Genomic DNA, 25,979 nt, shown 5'->3' with positions numbered 1-25,979 from the left:
TATTTGGGGGGGGGGGGATGAACGAATTCCTATGCCCCACAAATAACCCAGAGATGCATTTTAAATAAAAGGACACATTCCACTCATGTAAAAACACGCTGATTCTCGGACTGTCTGGGGGCCGGATTTAGAAGGCGATTAGGCCGCATCCGGCCCTCAGGCCTTAATCTGCCTACCCATTAGAGGCTTCCTTATCACCAGGGCTATTTTTCTAGAAAAATAGAACTCACCATGAACGCCTCCCTCGTTCTCTTAGATTGGCAATGGCACCCACCTGAGAGATGCTGGAATGGACTTCCGGTGAGTTCCGGCTGAAAGAAAGCCCTGCTTATCACACATACATGTGACAAAACTAGACATGGGTTCATTTGGACCATGGGCCAGATTTTCTATAAAGACATGATTATCTTCTGTGAAACTGTCCTAAAAGGTCTGGCATATTTCAACAGAACCTGTTTCCAAGTATGGGTCACGTATGTCTTCATATTTGTGTGCACTGAGCTGTGGGCACCCAAGTAAAAATACAAGAGCCTCATGAGTAAACAGGCATAAAATTGCACTGTGAGAGCCCTGCTCTTTTTGTAAACAGGCCCTCTCTCCACCCGTCCCCGGCACAGAAAGCAAGCCTGGCAATGGAAGAGCTAAGGAGCTGCCCGCTGCCAAGCCTGGCACAAAGTGCTCCAAGTGCAGGGCGATGCCATCCTATTTCTTTTAAAGCTTTCCTTAAAAATGGATATAATTGAGGCTGGTCTGATTTGACATGAAATCACCCCACTTCCTCCCCCACCCAGCCCCACTTCTAACAGTTTTCTAGGTGAAATGTGTGTTCAGAGGGCATGGGGCAGGGAAGTGGCAGAACTCAGGTGCTTGAGAAGGAAGCTGCCGTGATGTAATAGAATATCAACTGACAAACATTGTTAAGAATTATGGGGCAACCAGGTCATAAAAAGAATAGAGGCCGGCTGCAAACACGATGCATTAATCACATTATTCACAATAAACTGAAGAAGTATGGGTAAACCTTGAAAATATGTGGGTTATTTAGGGTCAGTCCCTCCCTCCCTTCCTAAAAGCATCTATAATATCTGACCCAATATTAAAATATCAAAACTGTTCCTGCTTCAAGATTTTACAGTTAGAAAGCAGTGATTTTTTACATTTTGTTTCACTCTGTTGCTAGCTGTACTTAAAGACCAAGTACTAAATAAGGTTGCTAATAAATAACTCCCAGAATTTGTGTGTGCTTTATTTCCAAAGCAAGTTATCTTTAAGACTGTAGTCCCAGAATGTCAGCTCTGTGAATATTAACAAAATCGCCATTTAAGCCCAAATGTGCTCAGGAGATGAGGGGAGCAGCAGCCGTTGTGGGAAATTGTTTTCAAGAGCGAGAAGCAAGGCAGTTAACGGTATTTAAATACGGTACTGTTAGAATATAGTGTATGATGGTTACTGCCTTTTGGGGGAGAGCTGATGGTTTGTTGTGAGGTTTATCTCAGGGCATATCTGGCAACTAAAAATTTAATGATTTACAGTAGAGAAAAGCAATTATTTCTATAGCAGGTGCATAAGTTGATCTGACTGCATTCTTGTTGTGTCCCCAATAAGGCCAGTTTACATTTAGTCAGTTGTATCCTTTTGTTGTCTCATAAGCAAACTGTTTGGGAAGCAAGTGTAATTCTCTCACAGTGAAAGAAAATAAAAATATAGGTCAAATGTACAAGACAAGAGCTTACCTAGAAATAAAACTCTTGTCTGTAGGGTGGAGTATCACTGGGTGTGGGAAATAAAGATCTATTGCCTTTGTGTTAGGCCAGTTGGTTTCTCTGCACCTCCTCCTGCTCTAGGGCACATGCAGACCTGCTCCTCACGAGAAGGCTGAAGTCTCAGGTGGTGATTTGCAGGTATGACGGAAGAGCTCACGTCATCTCAAACACAATGCTCTTCACCCTAGCCAGTTCCCTCAGCGGCAGGGGAACTGAGGTGTGTGGATGCACCTGTGAGGAAGCCCCCTGCCGCTGGGGCACTCACCTGGCTGGAGAGATCTGGAGCCAACTGACTTTCATCTCTGGAGTCAGGGGAGGTGGGCTATGGGGAAAGTTGCCTCATTTGCTGTATAATGATGGAGGCAGACTGAACAAGAAATTGTGGGGTGTTACTCATTTATTTTAGTCACCCATGTTTTGTTGTATTATTATTTATATTTTAAGCATTATTGTGTCCCTTTTTTATGCCCCTGCCCTGTTTTATTATGTCCTATGGTCAAACTTTAAACAAATTAACCAATAAATTAACCCAGTTAAGATGGTACTTCAATTTCTGTTTTAGATGGCAAATTTTGGCTATAGTCCACAAGGCTGTTGTCTAGTGTTGTCCCACAGAAATTCATGGCATTTGTGTGGAATAAATTCCTGCAGAAGATGCCCTTGATTTGCCCTTGACTTGAATTCTATCCAAATAAATGTAAGATGGGGGCATATCACTTGCTATATCTTGCATCAATAATATAGTGGTGTTATCACAGTATTGCAGGCAAACTTTAAGATAAAAAATAAAGCTTAATTTCAGGAGGTGTTCACGAAAAGGAATGGAAATCTTACATCACCAGACAAGCTGGGCTCAAATTAAGCCTCTTCGCTTTTCTCCTCCACCTCCTCCCAGCTGGGCTGCCCTCATGTTTTTGCCATCTCACCCTTTTTATACAAATCAATACCAATTGAGGAGGAAGAATAAGACAGACTGTTCCAGATGTTACATATTGATTATTGAGGTGGAGAAATAATATTAAGGAAAAAAGAAACACAGATGGGATAAGGTTAAGAGAGGATGCTAAGCATACTGTTCCTACAGACTGAAGAACATTTGCAGTCCTCCTGTGGAGTCGCTTGCTTTTGGTCTCTGGTCAGACTGGCGTCACCGAAGAGAGGGCTACACCAGCCACGCAGAGCCCTTTGGGGGCGCAGGGGAAAGGCAGGCTGAGGGACAGCCACGTGGCCATGGAGAGGCCGCCATGGAGAGGCCATGCCATTCTCCCTTGCAGCTGCCTTTGCTGCTGGTTTTGCTCAGGACTTGAGCCAGCTCCTCCTCCCTGAGCGCAGCATTGTGCGCTCCCTGGTCATTGTGGGCTCAAATCAGAAGCTGGGGCGGCTTTTGTAATTCCGGGGCTGTCCCTGGAAAATTGAAACACTTGGAGGGTATGCAGATATGGTGTTGTTATAAAGAAAATTATATATAAGCTTCTGTTATTTTTCCAACATGATAACTAACTTGAGGCCCATTTGTTTCTCATAACAAATTACAGATGTTCCAGTTGCCTTCATGTTTGTGGTAATTAGCAAACTTGGCTTTTGGAAGAGAGAGATATGATGAAAAAGATCTCGGCATCTGATCCTCGGCTTTACGCTGTTATGCTGAGCTGTGTTCCAGTATCCCTGAGTGACAGAATATACTGCCAAGCAAGCTTCCAGAAAGTAAAGCAACACACACACAGATCCACATTGTTTGCTCTCTCTTTTTGGAACAGCAAACTAGACATGACACAATTCACAAAATTAGCATTGCACTGATTGTTTTAGGGGGGAAAGAGGTGCCAGGTCCCCATTGGGACGAGGGCCTGGTGGAGGGATGCATACAGACTTTAACCTTTTGCTCTCTACTGGGACCCAGTGTGGAATAGTGGCTAGAGTGCTGGATGAGGACCAGGGAGACCAGGGTTCAAATTTTGACTCAGCCATGAAATCCGTTGGGTGGATACCTGGAATACTGTGTCTAATTCTGGGCGCCACAATTTAAGAAGGATGTTGACAAGCTGGAAGGTATACAGAGGAGGGTAACTAAGGACTCAGCCATATAGGTTTTAAGTGTGTTTTAAGTGCATTATACAATTGTGACACTAGATGGCGATAGTGAGCTTATGGCAAATTTATTTTTCAAAATGCTTTTAAAAAGCATTTTCACAGTGTTTATTATATGTGTTGAGATTCCACCTATGATGCCAAGGGTCTAGAAACCAAGCCTTTGGAGAATATTTGGAGGCTAAAAATGAAAAGAAAGCGGCAATGATGTTTATAGATGCTGAAAAAGCCTTTGATAATGTTTCTTGGAAGTTCATGATCAAGCTGTTAGAACAAATCAGAAGCGGTTCTACGTTTTTAAAATGAATAGCAGCAATCTATTCAGAACAAAAGGCCAAACTAATTATAAATCAGGTGATAACAGATGATTGTAAGATCCAAAAAGAACGAGACAAGGATCCCCATTATCACCATTATTGTTTATCCTGGTCTTGGAAGTACCGTACTTGCCAGAAACATAAGAGCAGATAAAGAGATTACAGGTGTAAAAACTGGGAAAAGTGAATTCAAGTTAAAAGCGTATGCAGATGACCTAGTGATAACAGTGGAAGAACCTAAAACTTCACTCCCTAAAGTAATAGAAAAAATTCAGAAATTTGGAGAAGTGGCAGGATTTAAGCTAAATAGGAATAAAACTAAATTATTAGTTAAAAACATGAAGGAAGAAGAAAGAACCGAGTTAGAACAAAACATTGAGATTGAAGTCCATAAAAAGGTTAAATATTTAGGAATTTGGTTAACATCAAGAAATATAAACCTATTTAAAAATAACTATGAAAAAATTTGGCTTGAAGTAAAAAGAAATTTAGAAATATGGAGTAGAATGAATCTCTCGTTGTTAGGAAAAATATCGGCGATTAAAATGAATGTGTTGCCAAATATGCTATTTCTTTTTCAGTCAATACCAGTCATCCTGAAAGATGAATGTTTTAAAAAATGGCAGAAAGAGATTTCAAAATTTATTCGGGGGGGGGGGGGGGCAAAAGGCCAAGGATAAAACATAAAATAAACATTCACAATCTTTTTATTGATAATAATCAGCTAAATAGTTTGAGGATCTATACAACTGTGTAACATGCAGAAAACAGCATTGTCAGAGAAATCAAAGACTGGAACTGAGGGACGTCGGGGGGTGGGTGGGTTTTGTGTGGGAGGGTGGGGGGAGGGAGGAAAAATGGGGGGGGAAATCAGGATGATATGTTTCTGGATAATATGTTTTGTTTTAATTTTGAATAATAAAAAATAAAAGAAACCAAGCCTTATGAGGAACTGTTGAGGGAGTTGGGGATGTTTTGCCTGGAGAAGAGGAGACTGAGAGGAGATATGAGAGCCATCTTCAAATGTCTGAAGGGCTGTCACATGGAAGGTGGAGCAGGCTTATTTTCTGCTGATCTGAAAGGGAGGACTTGAACCAATGGCTTCAAGCTATGAGAAAGGAAAGTCCAACTAAACTTTCTGACAGTAAGAGCTGTTTGACATGGAATGGTCTCCCTTGAGAGGTTGTGGACTCTTCTTCCTTGGAGGTTTTTAAGCAGAGGTTGGATGGCCAACAGTCATATATGATCTAGTTGAGATCTGTGCATCGCACGGGGTTTGGCCAGATGACCTTTGAGGTCCCGTACAACCCCACAATTCTATGATTCTAAGTTGGACTTTTTATGCCCTTTAAGAACAAAAGTGTTGAGTTGTGCATGCGTATGTAAACGCATGTGTGGTGGGCTGCCAAACTGAGTCTCTGACCCGGGTGAAAGAAAACCTGTTTTTGTCCCTGAAGGTGCGAGAAGGATTCCGTAAAGTTATATATTTGCAGCTGTATAAAATTGTAGGGGGGTTTGCCAAATTGCAGATTTAAGGGACATAGAATCATAGAGTTGGAATAGACCACAAGGGCCATCGAGTCCAACCCCCTGCCAAGCAGGAAACACCATCAGAGCACTCCTGACATATGGTTGTCAAGCCTCTGCTTAAAGACCTCCAAAGAAGGAGACTCCACCACACTCCTTGGCAGCAAATTCCACTGTCAAACAGCTCTTACTGTCAGGAAGTTCTTCCTAATGTTCAGGTGGAATCTTCTTTCTTGTAGTTTGGATCCATTGCTCCATGTCCGCTTCTCTGGAGCAGCAGAAAACAACCTTTCTCCCTCCTCTATATGACATCCTTTTATATATTTGAACATGGCTATCATATCACCCCTTAACCTCCTCTTCTCCAGGCTAAACATGCCCAGCTCCCTTAGCCGTTCCTCATAAGGCACTGTTTCCAGGCCTTTGACCATTTTGGTTGCCCTCCTCTGGACACGTTCCAGTTTGTCAGTGTCCTTCTTGAACTGTGGTGCCCAGAACTGGACACAGTACTCCAGGTGAGGTCTGACCAGAGCAGAATACAGTGGCACTATTACTTCCCTTGATCTAGATGCTATACTCCTATTGATGCAGCCCAGAATTGCATTGGCTTTTTTAGCTGCCGCGTCACACTGTTGGCTCATGTCAAGTTTGTGGTCAACCAAGACTCCTAGATCCTTTTCACATGTACTGCTCTCAAGCCAGGTGTCACCCATCTTGTATTTGTGCCTCTCATTTTTATTTTTATTTTTGCCCAAGTGCAATACTTTACATTTCTCCCTGTTAAAGTTCATCTTGTTTGTTGAACTTGTCTCCAGTGTTATTCCATAGGAAATCCACCATACATTTACAAGGAGCAAATATGCAGATGAACCACCTGCCCTTCCCCAAAGTATTGGAAACCTTGAATCCCACTGAAATCTGCTTGCATATATCTGATGGCAAGACCAAGGCTTAGGATAGTGTTTAAAATTATAGCCTTGAGCACTGTTTGTGGATCATGCCTAAGTGAGGAAAATAACATGTTTTATTACACCAGCATTTCTGCAGCTGAAAAACTCTGCTGGATGCAGTTAATACACCACATCTATTGACTTATACAGAATATCCATTAACACCTTAACATTCCCCCTCAAATCCTATTACAGAGGAGTAATGGTGGATCTAATGCTCAAAGCCCCTGCTTAAAGTAATAACTTTTAGGCCCTTTACTGCTTAGGTTCCCACGTTCACCTTGCAAAAGATTATAACATTATTATAAAAACAGTGTTTGGGAGGGAAAAAGCAACTCCTTACGGCTGTCCACATCTACCAAACTCTTTCAAAATTGACACTGGGGCTGCATTCAGAGATACTAGTAAATGTTAGATCTGCACCATATTCTCATAGACAATTATTTGTCCACTCTGGGCTTCTGTTCACAATGCAAATTATAATGGTAAGAAAACTGTTTAAGCTTTCCTTTTCAGCACTCTCAATACATTTGTGTTGAAATGAACATTTATTTTAAATTGTGAAAAAGCATAGTACTACTTCATGGCAATTTCTCAGAAACCTTCCAGCTGTTGTAGTTGGTAGAGTGCTGGCCTTGAACTGTGGTGACCAGTACAGTCTCCTTGGATGAGGAGAAAACATGGCTGGCTGGCTGTTCCCATAGGTCTGTGGGCACAGCCCTCTTCTTCGCAGTGCAATTACCCAGGAAGGGGCGCCATGTACTAATACTTCCAGGCACCTTTTACTTAAAGGTGTTCAACAAGCATGGCAAGTGCTGCACTTTGTAGCTTCTGGAAACTGCTAAGCATCGGAAGGACCAGGAACCACCTTAGACAACCTTATAATGTAGTAGCTCTAAAATATTACTAGTTCCAAAATATTCCGGTGTATATCTGTAGAAAACACGTGGCTTTTAAATAGATTTTTTTTCTTTTAAAGATCTGCACAGACTTTTCATATAACAGACTTGCCGGTCTTTTTCCTGCAAGGGTCACAGACCAGATCCAAACTCTCGTGTCCTTTCCTGCCAGAAAAGCCCAGGGATACAAGTTCTGAAGCTACAAGCAGAATCACCACCCCAGACAGAAGTTTGCTATCCTTGTCTTAAGTTAACACTTGCCCTCTTTAAACACCCTGCCATGCTCTTAGTCATGGGGCCTCCCGCTGCCGCCGCGTGATTTCTGTTCTCATCCTGAAGCAAAGTTCTTAATCCGAGGTACTACTTCCGGGTTAGCGAAGTCTGTCACCTGAAGCGTCTGTAACCCGAGGTACCACTGTATAGGATTGCACCTGAGGATACCCAACTTCCAATTCCTCCTTGGCCATGAAGCTCAGCAAGTGTTCTGGAGTCAGTCACCATCTCTCAGGGCAGCTATAGGCAGCTTGAAAGAAAAGGGAAACTGGTTTGTAGCACGTAGACTTTTGCATGCTGTAAGTCACCGCCTGTGACAGGGGTTGCCAAAATGGTGTCTGTGGACATCAGTCTGTCCATGAGCACATCTATGGTGTCCCTGAAAGGTCTCAGTGAATATCCCACAGACCCCCCCTTCCCTGTCCTAGAGGCAATAAATGTGTTCACAAGAAACCACCTGATTACACAGAGTTGTTTGTGTTCCTCTTCATAAAGTGGCACTACCTGAACGGAAAGTCGTCCACGAAAGTCACTCAGAGCTGTTTCCCCCTTATTTACTTTTCCTGACTCATTCATCGTACTGTATATTCTAACATACCAAGAAAGACACAACTAACTTTGCCATCCTTTTCACTTTTACCATCTTTGGTACATAATTAATACAACAACATGTTGTGAATCCTGCTGTGCACATGACTGTACTGTGCATATGTAAGGAAATGGGACACCCCAGTGTCATTTTATTCAGAATTATGTTTTACCATCACAGTAGACAACCTTATGCTTCATATGATGGACAGCGTCTTAATTTGCTAAAGAGGACTTTGCCTCCTCTGTAAATTTTCATATGTGCATTGCAGAAAGAATTAAACATTCTTTCAGGCAGCAGATTTATTCCTTTAGGAAGAGTTAATTTGGTGAATTTCTACAGCCTTTGTAAATTTACCTCCTCAATGACTCTTTAAATGGTTGTGGTGAGCTCAGCAATGTAATTGTGTGGGCCCTTTCCAAATTCTAGCCGTGTTCATTAATGGCAGTTATAAATTTCCCTTAAGGAGACAGAGGAGATGCTTTAATAAAGAATTTCTAATTAGTCTTGAAGACATATACTCTGTGAAATGTGGCAGGCTTAGAGTTCTTTTTCCCTTTGTGTTGTTTTTGCACTGTTGGCTAAGTGCGCCAGTTCTAGTACCAATCTGTCTTGTTACAGACACAAACAGATTTAGAATCCTGCTGGGATATAGGCAAGCTTTAAAGCAAGTTACATTAAAAACCTAAATGCCTAATCTAGTGTAGTTTGATGCTTAAGTCTGCTGCGGTTAGTGCTGGCACATTTAATAGTTATGCTGTATTCAAGGCTGCATGCCTGTTGCAGTTCTGCAAGAGTGCAAAATATTATATTGGGCACAGAATTTGGCTCTACGTAGGGATGGCTTGCCTGAAAATCTCAGTGTCAAGCTTATCTGTGTAGATTTTCTTTCTAATTCCCATCTAATTCCTTTTTTAACCAGTTCTGCTAAAACTACACACAATCCTCACATGTTGTGCGCATTATTATATATAAATAATATTGTCTGCATATACAATCCAGGTTTCTTTTATGTAACCAGAACACAAACATACACATATAACAATGGATAAAATGGTATAAAAATACTTATGGATTTACCAGTGTTTCTCAAACTTGGGTCCCCAGCTGTTGCTGGACTGCAACTCCCATCATTCCTAGCTAGCAGGTCTAGTCGTCAGAGGGCATTGCAGTCCAACAGCAGCTGGGGACTCAAGTTTGAGAAACACTGACTAGGCACTCCATAATGCAACTTGAGAATCCAGTGACAAGACTGGATTCAGAAGTACCCCAAATCTTTGCACCTGCTTCCTCTGGGAGAACTGCAATCCCAAACCTGAGAACCACTATCCAATGACACTTCCATCTTACTGAGATTCAGATTTAGTAATGGGCCCACATCCAATCTCCAAGCAATGACCCCACACTTGTGTGATTTCAGCTGATCCAGATGACAGGGGGAAATAGAGCTGGGTGTCACCTGCGTATCGCAAGACTGTGCCGTAAAGGCCCTGGTAGTAGCTCTCAACAGCTTCTTAAGAGTGTTAATCAGCATGAGCTACATTGTTTGCATCTGATCAGGCAACCCTGTGGTGATGAAAGCTCTCACCATTAGGTAATGCCAACCCATGAGGGAAGGGGAGGCGACTGCCTCAGGTGGCAGGATCTACAGGGGCAGCAGATCTTGATATAGATATTTCTCTCCCCTCCTTGTTCCTGATGTAGTTCTTCTCTCACCCCATCTTTCCTGGAGGGCAGTGGGGCACCATTTTGGGGTCCGTCTCAGGTACCAAAGTATCTTGGGCCGGCCCTGAAGTGCCAGATCTGGTAATTCCACAGGATTTGAATCCAGTCACACATTTCATGTTTAGGCAGTGGCTGGGATGAACCAGGCATTAGCTGTGGATCACAACATTTGATAATCTCATGTAATTTTGGTTCCACCATCATCTAAGTCAGTGTTTCCCAACCGGTGTTCCGCGGCACACTAGTGTGCCGCGAGACGTTGCCTGGTGTGCCGCGAGATGTTGCCTGGAGGGAGGCGGGCGAGTCGGGCGGCGAGAGGCGGGGCGGCGGCGGCGAGGAGAGGCCGCCCAGCGCGGGGCTCTCGCCGTCTGCCTGCCTGGCTGCCTGCGTGGCGCTGACGTCACGGGGCTGTAACGTGCCCCACATAGGCACACGCGGGGCGGCGAGCGAGCTCCCTCCCACATCCCATCGCCGCTCGCTTCGGCCAGCCTACCGGGCTGTCGCAGGCGGAAGGCCTGTGCATGCGCGAGGTTTTCGCGCCTTCGGGATTCCCTTCACGCCTTCCTCCTCCCGGGTCCTTGAGAGCGCGGGAAGCGGCAGCGCGAGACCGGCGTTGAGCCTGGTAGGTATTGCGCTTGCCAAGGCAGTCGTTTGGGAAATGAAAACTTGCAAAGCAAGCAACCAGTTCAATCTGAAGTACGTGTATGCTTAATATCCTGTATCTGAAACCTGTTCTGCCCCCTCCCCCACACTTGGTGCCATTTTCATCTACACATGCAGCAGAGTAAGTTGACCCAGAATAGTACCAATTCAGATGGCAGATGGGAGAATGACAGTGCTGAATGCTTTCCCATGTAGAACAGTCCCTGCAAATAAAAACCCAGCATATTTGGAAGAGGGATGCTAGCCTAACCATTACCTTCTATGCTGTTACTATTTTTTAATTTTTTTTTACATAAGTAAAAAGTGACCTTTCCCCATCTGGCATGGTGGTGTGCCTCGAGATTTTTTTCATGAAACAAGTGTGCCTTTGCCCAAAAAAGGTTGGGAAACACTGATCTAAGTATACTGAGACAGAAATGAGGGCATGAATTTGGGTTACCACTAGCCTGCCTCCAGGTGAATGGAAGAAGCAAGACAGAAGATCAGCCCTCCCAGTGTGGTTTTGTGCAATGGTGGGCAGATATATCTGGAACATTTTTGAGTGGGAAAATGGCAGGAAGAGAAAAGACGGAGCAGCTCTTCCTCCCACACTAAATCTCCATGCCTGACTTCAAGCCCCTGCATGCTCGCTTTTCGTTGATAAAAACAAGAGCTAGGTGGAAGAATTCCTGAGCTGCCCATCCCATCTCATGGGGCCTTCACCCTAGAGCCAAGGTCACCATGGGCTTGCATCTCCTTTTGTAATTCTATTTCCCCCTGCTGATCACACCTGTGGACTGAGACAGCAGCCAAAAGAAGGCCCTCTGTGGAATGCATTTTTCACCCGGCAACATCTGTTCAGAAAGGATAAATGTTGTTAGCCCTGCATTTGCAGTGCTGCGCTCTGCATTGTGATGCGACATATTTTAGCTTGCATTGCTTGACCTCACTTTGTAAAAACACTTCCCCTCCCTTTTCTCTGCATGACCCACTAAGGTTATCACTTCTTGCATCTGTCAAAAGCTTAAAACTTTCATACACAATCAGGGACAACTTGACATTTATTTTAGGATCAACGTACATTATAGTCTCCAATTCAGAATTTACATCTTGAATGCCATGGCCCACTCATATTTCTCACTTTCTGCCTACTGAAAGGTTAGTGTGGTCTTCAGTGGAAGCATGATGAGACCCATCTAGGCTTCCCTCGGAGCCACACTCTTCTACTCAATTCAGAATAAATTGAATTCTAAGCTCTTGTCATTTTGTGTCTCCAGCAGAAAAAAACAACCTTCACTACATTCCAGTCTCTTGTACAACAAGTAGGTTCAGATGCAAGTTTGCCCTCAAAACTGCTTAGCTAAAGTGGCACATTAGGCATGCATGTGCTTCCTAATAATTCCACTTTTGTCAGGCCAATTCAGACCCCGATTGAGGCGGCTGAGAGGGGCAGGTGCCCAGGAGGCAGATTGAGGAGTGGCAAATGGCATCCTGCCCTGAAGATGGCACCGTGTGGGAGAGAGGCATGCCCTGGCCCAAGGGAAGGCTGGATCCAGCAGGGAAGTTTGCAGGACAAAAAGCCAAAAATGCTTGGACGTGGAACTTTAAAACGTGAAACTGTTGCTAACAATACACAAATGATAACAATGGTGAAATACACCATTCCTCCTCTGCCCAGTCCCTGACAGCAGCAACAGATGTTGGAGTTACAGTCTAATGTCAACGATGAACGAAAGATTTTCTCCATAGCACTAAACAAAATGCAGGAATATTATTACTAGGGGGTACACAAAATATTCTCTAATGTCAGTAGTCACCACCTCCCCCAAGAAACCCTAACCTCATTAAAAATTTGCATTATTCTGAAGCTGTTCAATGCTTTTTTATTTGCTTGCCATATTAAATGTGTGTCCCATCCCCTCTGGGCACCATTTCCCTCCCTCCTGGCACCATGCATTCACACTGCTGGTTAAACTTATTAGCTGCTGAGGCCTCCTGGTTTTTGATTCTGAGTGTCCACAAGCTCATCACCATCAGCCATAGCCGTGTGGCATCACAGACAGTATGACATAGGTTGCCATGGCCAAGTGAGCCCAAGGACAGCCAGGGCACAAAAAAGGAGAATGGTGCCAAGATGAAGAGCATCAAAATACCTTGAGAGTGTTTGCAATGAATGCTGAAACACGAAGAAAGGGAAAGTGCTTCAAGACAGTTGCGATGCTTTGAGGAATGTGGTAAACCGTTTCAACTGAGCCCGTTAGTAGAAACTCCAAGAGTGAAAGAAAATAATGGCTTGGGTAAATATTTGACTTCATTAAATTTAATAGTGAAGGTCCCATTAATTTTGAATGTGTCAGTATTTCGTCTGAAGTGGATATGCTCTTTATAAAATATAGTAACTCATTGTGACTTTCAGGGCTGCTTTGCCACTGCCCATACTTCAACAATGCTGACAAGTTTGCTCCTATTCCAAGTGCTCAGGTATGAGACTCGTGTGATTTATCTCCACCGATGGAATTTCAGAGCCCAGCCTGAGGAGTGGAGATGGAGTGGTCTCCTGTTTCCTGGGTGACAAGGCAAATTTCACTTTTGGGGCAGCAGAGATGTACACGAAGGCCAGAGATAGAGAGAGAGATGGGCAGAGAGAATGAACCGCAAAAGCCCGTTAGTGTGTCTTTGGGAAGGTGCACCTAAATAAATAAACCCTGAAATAATCATTTGGGTTGTTGGCCGGACTAATGGGTTATGTGGTCAGCATGACTAAGCCGCTTCTGGCAAAACCAGAGCAGCGCACGGAAACGCTGTTTACCTTCCTACCTATTTATCTACTTGCACTTTGACATGCTTTCACACTGCTAGGTTGGCAGGAGCAGGGACCCAACAACGGGAACTCACCCGTTGCAGGGATTCGAACCGCCGACCTTCTGATCAGCAAGCCCAAGAGGCTCAGTGGTTTAGACCACGGCACCACCAGTGTCCCTCACAGCGCCACCCGTGTACACACACACACACAAAAAATATTTTTTTAAAAAATCAAGAATCCCCCCCTCCTTAGCCATTTGGATGCTCCAGAGGTCAGCGAGGGTTTTGACAGAAGTGCCAGTCCTATCAGCTGGAAAATCCCCCAGAGCCATTTGGAAAACCATTGTATCCATCAGCCTCCAAGGGCAGCCCATCCTCATAGGTCTCTGCGGAGGGGGAAAGGTTCTGAAAGCCTAAATCTCAACAGGATGACAAGAGGGTGAGATCAACATCCCCCACTTTCAGATCACCCTTTTCCTGCCGGTTGAGAAAACAAGGTCCAGAGTGCGGCCTGCCACATTTGTTGGCATGATAAAATATTACCATCATGTTTGCCTCCTACCCTTCCTCAGGTGGGTTGTGTGGCCTTATCTCATAACAACCTTGCAAGGCTGAGAGACAAGAACCAAAATTAATCATGGCTGAGCAACTATTTGAACCGAGGTCTCCTGAGTCCAAGTCTAATACTCTATCTGCTATCCACCACCCTAGCTCTGAAGATTTAATCAACATTCATTGTAAGCAAATTTGTTTCCATAAATGTTACAAATTTCTATTATGAGAGCAATTAAATGCTGTTATGAATTACTGGATTATGTTTATAAATGTGGGGTGGCTTCTTGTAGGTGTTTTAGTATGATAAAGTGCTTTAAAATAATCTCGTTAGTTATGAAGAATGTGGCTTTCTGTCATTCAGCTCCAAATTAACAAAGAAAAAATAGCTTTCACAGCAGGAAAATCAAGCCAGAGTTTGTTGTTTTGTTTGGACCACACATTCCATGTTGGCTCATTAATTTAATTGATTAATCTCAAGGACAATAAGAGACTAAAAATTCTATTTTATTCATATTAGTATTTGTTGTATTAAATAGAGTATGTTGGTACACCCTCTATCTATCTATCATCTATCATCTATCTATCTATCTATCTATCTATCTATCTATCTATCATCTATCTATCTATCTATCTATCTATCTATCTATCATCTATCTATCTATCATCTATCTATCTCTATCTATCTATCATCTATCTATCTATCTATCTATCTATCTATCTATCTATCTATCATCTATCTATCTATCTATCTATCTATCTATCTATCTATCTATATCTATATCATCTATCTATCTATCTATCTATCTATCTATCATCTATCATCTATCTATCTATCTCATCACAGAATCATAGAGTTGGAAGGGGCCCAAGAATCACCTAGTCCAACCCCCTGCAATGCAGCAATCTCAAGGCAAGGTCCCCATCCCACTTGAAACCACAGCGGACCCTCCTTAGCTTTGCAAATGTGCTAGCAGTTTTATCGCTGGAAAAAGTGCTGGGAGCCACTCTAGGTGTGCCACCCCCACTCGTCCATCTCCCTCACAGCTGGCACAGCCACTCACCACAGCAGCCCGAGGGTGCCCCTCAGATGCCTGCCCACTTGCCCAGCCGGCACCTGCCCGGCTGCCACACCTCTCACTCTCCGCTGGCCCTTTCCCTGAGAAGTTTGCCAGGTCATTCCCATTTGCCCCTTGGGGCCAGAGGTGGCTTGTTATGGTTTCATTTCACAGTAAAGGGCTGAGGAGGGAACTCGCTGTGCTGCTGCTGCTGCTGCTGCTGCCGCCTGGAGCCTTCCTCTTCCTGCGCCTGAATGGGAGCACTGGAAAACCCCATTGCTGCTCCGCTTTGCTACCTGCCCCTGCCTCTTTCCTCCTCTCAGTCCCTAACTATGATAGAAATGGTACAAAACAGCAACAACAACAACAACAAAACCTGGACATCTTGCCAAATTGTAAAAATCCGCCTAGACAGAAATTCAAACCCTAAGAAAGAGAACATGTCTGGGGAAAACCAGACATATGCGAACGCTACTTACATATAAAAACAAGAACAACTCAAAACATAGGAAAAAATCATTTAAAAAACCCATGAAACAATGATATAATTAAGACTACACACACACACCTATTTGTTGTTGTTGTTTAGTCGTTTAGTCGTGTCCGACTCTTCGTGACCCCCTGGACCAGAGCACGCCAGGCACTCCTGCCTTCCACTGCCTCCCGCAGTTTGGTCAAACTCATGCTGGTAGCTTTGAGAACACTGTCCAACCATCTCATCCTCCATCATCCCCTTCTCCTTGTGCCCTCCATCGTTCCCAACATCAGGGTCTTTTCCAGGAAGTCTTCTCTTCTCATGAGGTGGCCAAAGTATTGGAGCCTCAGCTTCAGGATCTGTCCTTCCAGTGGGCATTCAGGGCTAATTTCCTTAAGAATGGATGCATTTGATCTTCTTGCAGTCCATGGGACTCTCAAGAGTCTCCTCCAGCACCATAATTCAAAAGCATCCATTCTTCGGCGATCAGCCTTCTTTATGGTCTAGCTCTCACTTCCATACATCACTACCGGGAAAACCATGGCTTTAACTATATGGACCTTTGTTGGCAAGGTGACGTCTCTACTTCTCAAGATGCTGTCTAGGCCTGTCATTGCCCTTCTCCCAAGAAGCAGGCGTCTTTTAATTTCGTGGCTGCTGTCACCATCTGCAGTGATCATGGCGCCCAAGTAAGTAAAATCTCTCACTGCCTCCATTTCTTCCCCTTCTATTTGCCAGGAGGTGATAGGTCCAGTGGCCATGAACAGATGCTAGAGAGCTAGATTGTTCAAGCCACTAGGAAATATACAGATTTTCATTATTAGGTTGCCAGTTCAGTCTTATTCATCAATACCTAATCCATAATGCGGTAGAAATCTCTGTGCACCACAGCTGTCACGTACCCTGCATTGGCTGAGATCCAATGTATGCCAGTTGCTCTAGTAAATTTGAGAAGCTTTTGCCCACCTCATAACAATCAGAAAGAGCACTACGAGCATGAATAATTTCCTCTTTAAATGGACTGAAATTATTCTTAACGTAATTAGTGGGTTTGACTTAAACACCTGCTAGAAATCTGTTTGATTCCTTTCATTCAACCAAGTTGGTTATGAAAACTGGAATTGAAAGTATTCTTCCTATTTCTGCCTGTAGTTTCCCCCATGATCTGCAGTTTGTTTTGTTTTGAGAAAGCAACAACAACTGGGGTGCTTTAGGGCAGGTTCAAGAGAGACCCAAAGACTATTCAGAGGATTCCCCTCCGTGCGTATTTCCAAGGTATGGAGCAGGAGCAGCCCACAGATCAGAGAAGAAAGTTGCTGCAGGACACACTTTTTGAGTATCTGTGAGGACACTATCCCTTTTAATTTTGAACTGAATAGTGAATTCCTACTATTTGGTAGGAAAAGGTGAGTGATAGATTATTGGAATGTGTCTTTGGTGTTTCTTGCCTGCCCGCTGAATGAAGGGCACAGGTTGCACTCTAGCCTGCTGTGCCCACTTTGCCCTAGGCACACCACTAGATTTTGTTCCCCAGGAGGTTCCCTGCAAGTGACTCTGGATTCTATGGGAATGAGAAAACATAGACAGACACAATTAGCGTGGATGGTGCTGAATCAATCTTGGGCAGAAAAGAAGGGAGCAAGAAAATCATCCCATAAGACAGTATGCTACTCCCATTTCATCGCTCAGTTCCTCCCAGCGGTTTCTACCTCCACTGGTACTAAAAGTGGAACTTAATGACAACAAATTTTACTGTATAGTAAAAAGTAGGAGGTGAATGGTAAGAAGATTGGCTTATGCAAGGAAAATAAAGCCATTTTAATAAGACATTAGAGAACTGTGATAGAATTGGATTTATTTCGAAAGTTCTAGTAGGATGACCTGGTAGGTCACTCTTTTTCTCCTGAGACGCTAAGAAAAGCAGCTTGATACTGCAATGAACTGAGAGGTCCTTGCGGTGGAGGACAGGTCGAGACCATTGCACATGTCTTCTTCTGCTGTCCCCTTCTTTTTCTGTTCTGCAACAGATATTTGAGCCCGATGCTGAAGCAGAGGTTAAAGTGTTCAGACTCCGACAGGCTTTCCTTCCTAGCTGCAGGTAGGATAGTATGGAGAAAGGAGCAGAAGATGTGAGCAGCACCATGAAACTATGTCGTCATTAGACTTGAGTGGTACTTTTTAACCTCATTAGGCCTGTATAGTTTTATCTCAAATGATCTCCTCCTGTGAATAGATGCCAATTTTATGTTTTGATTCATATAGTCCTGTCTTCTGGAAACCAAGCCTTATGAGGAATGGTTGAAGGAGCTGGATATGTTTAGCCTGGAAAAGAGCAGACTGAGAGGAGATATGAGAGCCATCTTCAAATATCTTAAGGTCTGTCACATGGAAGAGGGAACAAGCTTGTTTTCTCCTGCTTTGGAGGGTAAGACAATTTCATTTCCCAGAAGGTGGAAGCAGTAGCAAGGGAGTCATCTGTCTTGTACCTGGTCCTCACCAACAGGGAAAAACTGATTGATGAAATGGGAGGAAGTGAACATGTCCTTTTGGATTTTATTTCACAGGCAAGGGAAAGCTGAGTGTAGTTGGGTGTCCAAGATGAGTGGGAGTTTCTTAAAGGTGAAATATTGAAGACACAAAGGCAGACAATTCCAACAAGAAAGAAAATGTGGGAGGCATCTGGTGTGGCTGCATAAGGAGCTTACAGATGAGATGAGATATAAGAAAGGTGTGTATAGTGGTACCTCCGGTTACGAACTTAATTTGTTCTGGAGGTCCATTCTTAACCCGAAACCGTTCTTAACCCGAGGCGCGCTTTCGCTAATGGGGCCTCCTGCTGCCACCATGTGACTTCTGCTCGCATCCCGGGGCAAAGTCTGCTGCCAGGAGCATCTACTTCTGGGTTAGCGGAGCTCGTTACCCAAAGTGTTCATAAGGAGGATGGTAACCCGAGGTTCCACTGTATAAGAAATGGAAGAAAGGGGAAATAACAAAGGAGGAGTATACATTCGTAGCAAAACAGTTGTGAGGAGAAGATGAGGTGGACCAAGCTCAGAATGAATTCAGTCTTGCAAGAGAGGTTCAAAATAATTTTAAAATGTTTCTTTGGCTATGCTTGAAGTAAGAGGAAGAAAGGCAACTAGCAGGTTCACTGAATGGAGAAGATGGAGAAATGCTGTTGGGTGGCAGAGAGAAGGCGGAACTCCTCAACACCTACTCTGCCTCTGTCTTCATCAAAAGGAAAGCGATGCCCAACCTGGTGATAACAGCATAAAGGATGCAAGGAGGGAGCTGCAGCCCAAGATAGAAAGAGAAGTAGTAAGGGAACATTTTGAAAAGGATACTTTTATTACTAAGACCCAGCATGGCTTTCTCAAAAACTAGTCATGTCAGAGGGATCTCATTTCTTTTTTTGGTGGATCGCAGGGATGCTGTGGATGTAGTGTATCTAGATTTAGTAAGGCTTTTGACAAAGTCCCCTATTATATTATTTTGGAGGAACTGGTGGAATGTGGGCTGGATGAGGTTACTGTATGCAAAGCATAATCCCTGGTTTGTATTGAGTTGTTTAAAGTGTGGTGGCTGTGTGATACAAAACTCAGAGAAAAGGAGACCAGTCTATATAATCACAGAGCCTGCTTACATCAATGTGGAAAGGGATGGTTTTTTTTACTCTAGTAAAGCAACAGAGATAAATGCTGGGGTGGGGTATCAACCACACAGCATCTTGTGGTTGTACACTTGTACTTAGAAACATAAATGGTCTTGCTGGTATTCATTGTGCTTCATATTTAAAATGAGGGAATTTTGCTTACTTCTGACACCAGTTACAGGAAATTACAGTTGCCAATTCATAGCCCTGTATTAACTTATTACTCCTCTAAAATCCTTTAATAGCCTCAAACAATGAAATAGAAAAGTATATAGAAGGAAAATTCAGAAAGACAAGGAATAAAATCTGAAATGACATAAGAGTCAAGCATAAAATACAATAAAAATCAATGAATAGCAGCTCATGGCATATTTCTCTAGAGAACATGAGATCAATGCAAGGACAGGGTTTTTATTAATACCTGAATTCCCAACATTTCAAGACCATTTCCCCTCCTTTGATGGTTCTATATTTAATCCAGAATAGTGCTGGACTTTGTGAACCCCTGAGTGGTCACACTATTACAGTAAGCGCAACAGCTCTTTCCTATCTCAGCAATGAAACTTAATGGAAGTTTAAAAAACAGCAACACAGTGCAGTGAGCCAAGGCTGAGAGAGGAAAGAGATTCACTGGATGACTAAAACTCACAAAAACTAGGTGAAATGAAGAACATAAATTTGAGATGTGAAAAACCACCTGCTTCTTCAGTTCTTACTCTTCTAACACAAACAGGACTCAGGAAGGAGAAATCAAGTCTTAAAATAATGGTCCTTTTCTGTGCTCAAATGTTCAGACACCATCCTGTCCATCATCAAAACCAATGCCTTTTTCAGCCAGAGCATGCGGGAACGCACTTCCATTCCCTCTCAGGTGAGCGCCATTGCAAGCCAGCACTCTCCCACCTGCGTCTTGCCCAGTGCTTTTCTTTAAAAATGTTTAGAGGTGCTCTCATTTTCCTACTCATATTGACATACTGCCCCGCAATGAGGCCAAACTTAGATTCACAAAATGTTTAGGGGTATGCGTACCCCTGCGTTCCCCCCAGAAAAAAACACTGGTCTTGCCTTTACATACTTCTGAGATGCCCCAAATGAACATTTCAAGTGAAAACGGAAACTGGCCCGTGTGTGCAAGTCCACACTTTTTATAAGATCAATGACTTCACTTGGCTCCCAGCTGCTCCCAGCCACGACTGGTCAATCTGCAGGGCAGGGCCAATTCATGTTTCCCTTTCCTCAACCCCTCTCCCATGTAGCGGTGGTGGGCTTTAGGCTTTCCAGCCAGGCCTCTCCCATTGCACACATGTGCGTTTGCGCAAGGGCCCTTTCGAGCTGTCATAGCCACCCACCAGAATCAGACAGAACGAGGGGGATGGGGGCGCATTGACCTGACCTGCACCAGAACCAGGGGTGACCCCCAAACCAGCCAGGGAGACAGCTTGCCATAGTTTTTAGCAGCTCTGCAACTGTTCAGGGCTGCTCCGGGTCGCCCAGCAGTAACAACGGTAACAACTTCATGGTGAGTTCCAGCACCTATTTTTCTTTAAATAAATAAACAAAAAGCACTGATCAAAACCTTCCCCATCTGTCTTATTGTATGCGACTACAGAAAAAAGAAAAGTTTCACAAAAGAATTGCAGTGGGAGCTGCAGCAGGGATGTTGTTCTGTCTGACATGAAATTTGCAGTAGTTATGTTCATGGCTTCCAGCATCTCCACAGACGATCATCCTAACACAGTCGTTTTCATGGTTTTGTTAACAAAGTAAATTCAAGAGAATGGTCACATTTTTATGTTGCAGCCTGGGTACATGGATTTGCAGTGGAAACAGGCGAAGTCTCAAGGGGAAAGGCATGTTCTAAGCCCTCAGGGACTTCAGTTGGGGAGTCAGGTTGGAGGATTATTCCTTCAAAAATAGAAGCAAGATCTTTGAAAGAAAAGGAAACAATCTAAAAAGAAAATCAAAAGGAGTTGTATCGGTAATATTGATATATGCTTCTGAACCACTCTAGCAGCAAGTTTGGGATAGTAAATCATGGCAGCATAGCCATGCCCAGCACATTTCATTAGAGAGGGCACCCAGAGTGGTGGTTTTTTTAAGGTGAACATTTATTGAATACGTACACATACTCAGTCACAAATAAAATTCTTATTTTTTATTTTAAAAGATAGTTTCTTAATAAACCAAGTAAACCAAAAATAAAGAACATAAAAGAAATACTATTAAATCAGGTTGAAAGCAGCATAAGGTTGAACATTTTCATTGAACTTAATGTCCCAACGCATTACAAAAAATACCAGTTTTTCCACAAACCTGTTTGGCTGGATTATATGTATTCTTTTCTAATAAATTAGCTTAATCATAGCTAATATGAACCAAATTTTCTCAATCCATTCAGCTATAGTAGGAGTTATGCTGCTCCCCAATTTTTAGCTATTATAATCTGAGCAGCAGTTATAAGGTTAAACACTATTTCTTATTATTTTCCAGAATAACTTTTTAGATAACCAAGTAGAAATATTTAGGGTTCCAATGGTATGTGATATCCTAACATATCTGAAATTTGTATTGGAAGAGTGGGTTCTTCCATGGCACTTATGAACTCCTCAGTTGTCAGAATAATTTGATTCTGCAACATCATATTTATGTTTTCTAGATCAGTATCTTGCTATTGTCTGAAATCTTTAACTACACTGCATATTGAATACATATTGCCTGCAGCAACAAATGGTCAACAACAGTTCCTGAAAAGCTTGAGCAGTTTTACTACAATCAAGTGGTATACAAATTTTGTTAAATAAAAAAATAAACTGAATGCCCTATTGCAATAAGTGAAAAATATTCATGGAAAGCTAGTTGAGAAACTAGCTGTAGAATGCTTGATAACATTTCTAAAAAATGAAATAAACCTCAGGCAAAAAGCCAGAGGATCTTTGCCACATAAAATGAATAAACATCAAGCAAATGAACATTGTCCCGTTTTGAGAAACGAACAGTACAAACCTGTAAATGTCTACTCAGAAGTAAACCTCACTTAAATCAAGGGGACTTACTCCCAGGTAGATGGGTTTAGGAATGCAGTCTTAAAGAAGCCTCAGCAATAAGGGGTTTCTGTTAACTGAAAGCATACTGCAGATGATTTCAAAGTCAAAGTGGAAGATAATTATTTGTAAATCCAAAGCTGAAGAACCAAACCATCTGAATTCTATTTTAGAATAAACATTGTTAATTGTCAATTCTAGATAGCATTTCTTCTCTGCAAAATCCCTTTTGACAAATAATATTTGCGTATCAAACACACTATGAAGAAGAGTAATAACAGATATCAAGGCTGCAGCTTTTATAGGAAAGGAACAGATGGATAAGGTGGAACTATAATTTTCCAAGGCACACATTTCAGGTTTGGCTCTGGACACTGACTGGAGGGGGAAATATACAGTTACACTTGTTGTTTTACCACGTCCAGAAGTTAGTGGGTCTGACATGTAACGATTACTATTACCCGAATTATAAAGGTTATTATAAGAAACACAAGCCTTGAAATGCTGATTGGTGCTTCAAAGACAGCATGGACAAGCTCTGCAGCTTAGCAAGCACACACTTCTTGGGTCTCAGCTGGAGGACCCAAACAACAGCCCAGGGATTGTACTCCTTCCTCTGCACAGCTAAGAGGTAACCTCAGTTCTGAATCTTTGTATTACAAGAAGCCTGGTTTATGGGATACCACCAAGCACTTAATGCAAAGATGAGGAACTCCAGACCTGGAAGCCAAATGCAGCCCTCCAGACCTCTCAGTCTGGCACTCAGAATTCCCCCCAGGTCACACCCCTCTTCCCACCCACAGCTCTAACTGGCCCTGTTCCACACTCCTCCCCAGGTTCTTCTGTATGGATACAAAGCATCCTTGAACAACTGCAATAATGCCTCTTGCTTGCAAGACAAATGTTGATGAAGCATGCATTGTGTTTTAATGCTGTTCCACATCTAGGGACCTTAGGGTGAAGGGTGTGTAAACAATAACAACAGCAGCAGCAGCAGCAGCATGCAGAAATCTCTGGCTTTTGTGTAAATAGACTGCAACGGACTGTCCTAGATCTAGGGTACCAGAGACTGTTGGTGAATATTAGAAACTAATAAATGGTAGTAGTTAGATAACATTTGGGATATAATGGAAAATACAAGCTGCGGAACTGCGCCAGGCAAGGAATTCATGGGTCAGCTTATGCAAACCAGCCTGGCCAGACTAGCTAAGTGCAGCTCAGTTAAGGAGCACTGGGGAGCCAGGTACTGAGCATCAAGGACCATTGGCAAAGAAAAATAACTGCCCTTGCCCCACCTGCCTCTCCACCCAGCTCTGAGGAGTGGACAGGAGAGTGGGCAGGTGGCCATGGTGACCGGGGTGGGGGTGGGGAGCGGGATGTCACAGGAACAATTATCCGAAATGTAAACGTTTGCTGGGAAGGAGTGGGGCAGAATTCCATGGGCTGCTGCAGGCTCTGAATGCAGTGCTGGGGGTGGGTCAGGGGCGGCAGCTCCTGAGATGAGAAAGCTGTAAACTCTGCACTCAGGTTGTACATAGGTGCTAATAAACCACCTTTCAAAGATGCTGCAGACTCTCCCCGAAGAGTCACAGACTGTGGTTGAGGGCCATGACCCCAGGAATCTTGTGCACCACTCAGCAGACATTGGGGCATAGCGCTGTACAGAGATTGCTATACCCACCTTGGCAAATGGACCTCATAAGGTTGTCCATTTCAGCCCTTGGGCTGAAGTCAGGTTATCCACCCCGACTTAATGGCTTCTCAGAGTAGGGATTTCATTTTTCATGAATTAAGAGATTGAAATGAATCTTTAACGGCGAATTCTCCAAATCTGAACTGGAAAATCTGAACTGAAAAAGCTGGTGCTGAAATGTCTGCAGCTCCATCTTCAACCTTCAAGCTCAAACATACAGCAAAAAAGCGGTTTTGGTTTGCAGCCCAGCATCCACCTTTGTTAACATGGATGATCCTCACCAGCAATAATGTCAAACTTTATACATCCATAAGCCAAGCTCCCAGTGATGCATTTAGCCATAATGCTGCTATTTATACCTCTATAAAGTTAGTTTATTGCAATATAAATAGTAATGCTAATGGCATTAACGGCAGAGTTCTGTGGTATCACAGATGTTGAGCGCTGCTTTGCTGCTGTTTGTATTGCAGTTTATATCGTCATAAACTTAGCAGGGTAGCCCAAGTTGCCTCATTTACCCTGCAAGGAAGATGAACGTCTGCACTTAGGATGCAAAACCAAGCCTGGTTATAGAGTCATTTTTCTGCATGCGTTTTTGCAGTATTCCATAGATAGCTTTGAATGAGCACCATGCAAAAGCATGTATCCAAGGAGCCCCGAGGCCAGGCAAGGTGTGTGGGGGGGGGGGGGGAGAGGCCTTATAAAGGCTCCAAGGCTCATTGGCCCAAATCTTGCAATAGCTAGGAAACTCTGGCCATTACAGAATTCTCTTCCCAAGGCGCTTGCAATGTCTTTGAACTTCTAGACACCACAAGACCTGAAACTCTTCTTTGCAACCCACTCTTGCCTCTAAGGGAGGCAGGTGGGTGGTGCTACCTCTCTACTGCACGGCCCTCATTCCCTGTGTGACAGACTTTGTTAGAGGCAAATAGACGAATTACTTCTCAAAATATATTTATGGATGTTCTGAGATGCAAGTTTAAACAGAGAGAGATTTGCCCAAACTGTCTTGGTAGGGCAATTTACCTTTGCGTAATTGTACTAAGCAAGGAAACCTTTTAGATAATGCATGTAATAGAAAACTTACGGTCTCCGTGACATCTCAGGGGCCCCACAGTCAACTTGGCTTCTGAGCCAGGCCGGTCGATATCTCCAACCATTACTTGACTGACAGGCAGGTGGTCTTTGTAAGATAGGAGGCCAGCATCTTTTCTCCTGAGTGGCCACAAAAGAAGAGAACATCACAAGCTATCCATTGAAGAATGATTTTTTTGTCCCAGAGAGCACTGTATGGTGAAATTATCATTCTAAGAAAATAGTTGTTCCAAAATAACAATGAAACTAATGCAATGATCTTATTAGCCTTTTCCTACGTTACTACAAGACACAAGCTCCACATGCAATCAGGGGGAGAGTGGGGAGGGTACCCCAACTCCATCATGTCACCATGCACATCCCTTCTGCCCTCTGCATGTTAGGGGGCTCCTGTTTGTGGCAGGGACCCTTCTCTAGGCATGTCAGCTGCCTGCACAGTGCAGGGTCCTCATTATACAGGGTTCTCAATCAGTGTTTCGCAACATGTGGGTTGCTAACTGCAAGTGGGTCTGAAGGAAACCCAAAATAATTGCGGTTTTTAATCATTAACTGGCATGATGAATGCCTCTTACAACCTTTTGGCCTATCATAATGCTGTGGGAACACTTATAACCAAATGTCAAAAGGCTCAATTCTGCCATCCCTCTGAGACTTGCCAAAATTTACTTTAATGTGAATCAAACTATTAAAAATAGCCAAAGTTTGTTATATCCGCTTGTGTAACTGTGTTATTAGAATATATCTTTATAGCCTATGAAGCAGTGCCCTGCAATCAGATGGTTAATGTTCTTCCATTCCCATTAAAAATATGAGAAACTTTAAAAAGGTAAAGGTACCC

At 43.3% G+C, this 25,979-nt stretch overlaps 1 protein-coding gene across 2 annotated transcripts in view; it reads right to left on the bottom strand.

Moving 5' to 3' along the window:
- The window catches only part of CNTNAP2 (contactin associated protein 2), a 950,652-nt gene that overhangs the window by 86,474 nt on the left and 838,199 nt on the right, over positions 1-25,979 (bottom strand). For both annotated transcript variants that reach the window (XM_028751461.2, XM_077916554.1), the window contains exon 15: positions 25,134-25,261. In XM_028751461.2, the coding sequence (XP_028607294.2) occupies positions 25,134-25,261 (128 nt within the window). The remainder of the gene's footprint in view (positions 1-25,133; positions 25,262-25,979) is intronic.

The sequence above is a fragment of the Podarcis muralis genome, chromosome 12, assembly GCF_964188315.1.
Source record: "Podarcis muralis chromosome 12, rPodMur119.hap1.1, whole genome shotgun sequence".
NCBI classification, from domain to species: domain Eukaryota; kingdom Metazoa; phylum Chordata; class Lepidosauria; order Squamata; family Lacertidae; genus Podarcis; species Podarcis muralis.
Note: the sequence above shows the minus strand (reverse complement) of the source record. Positions and strands in the feature narration are given on the sequence as shown.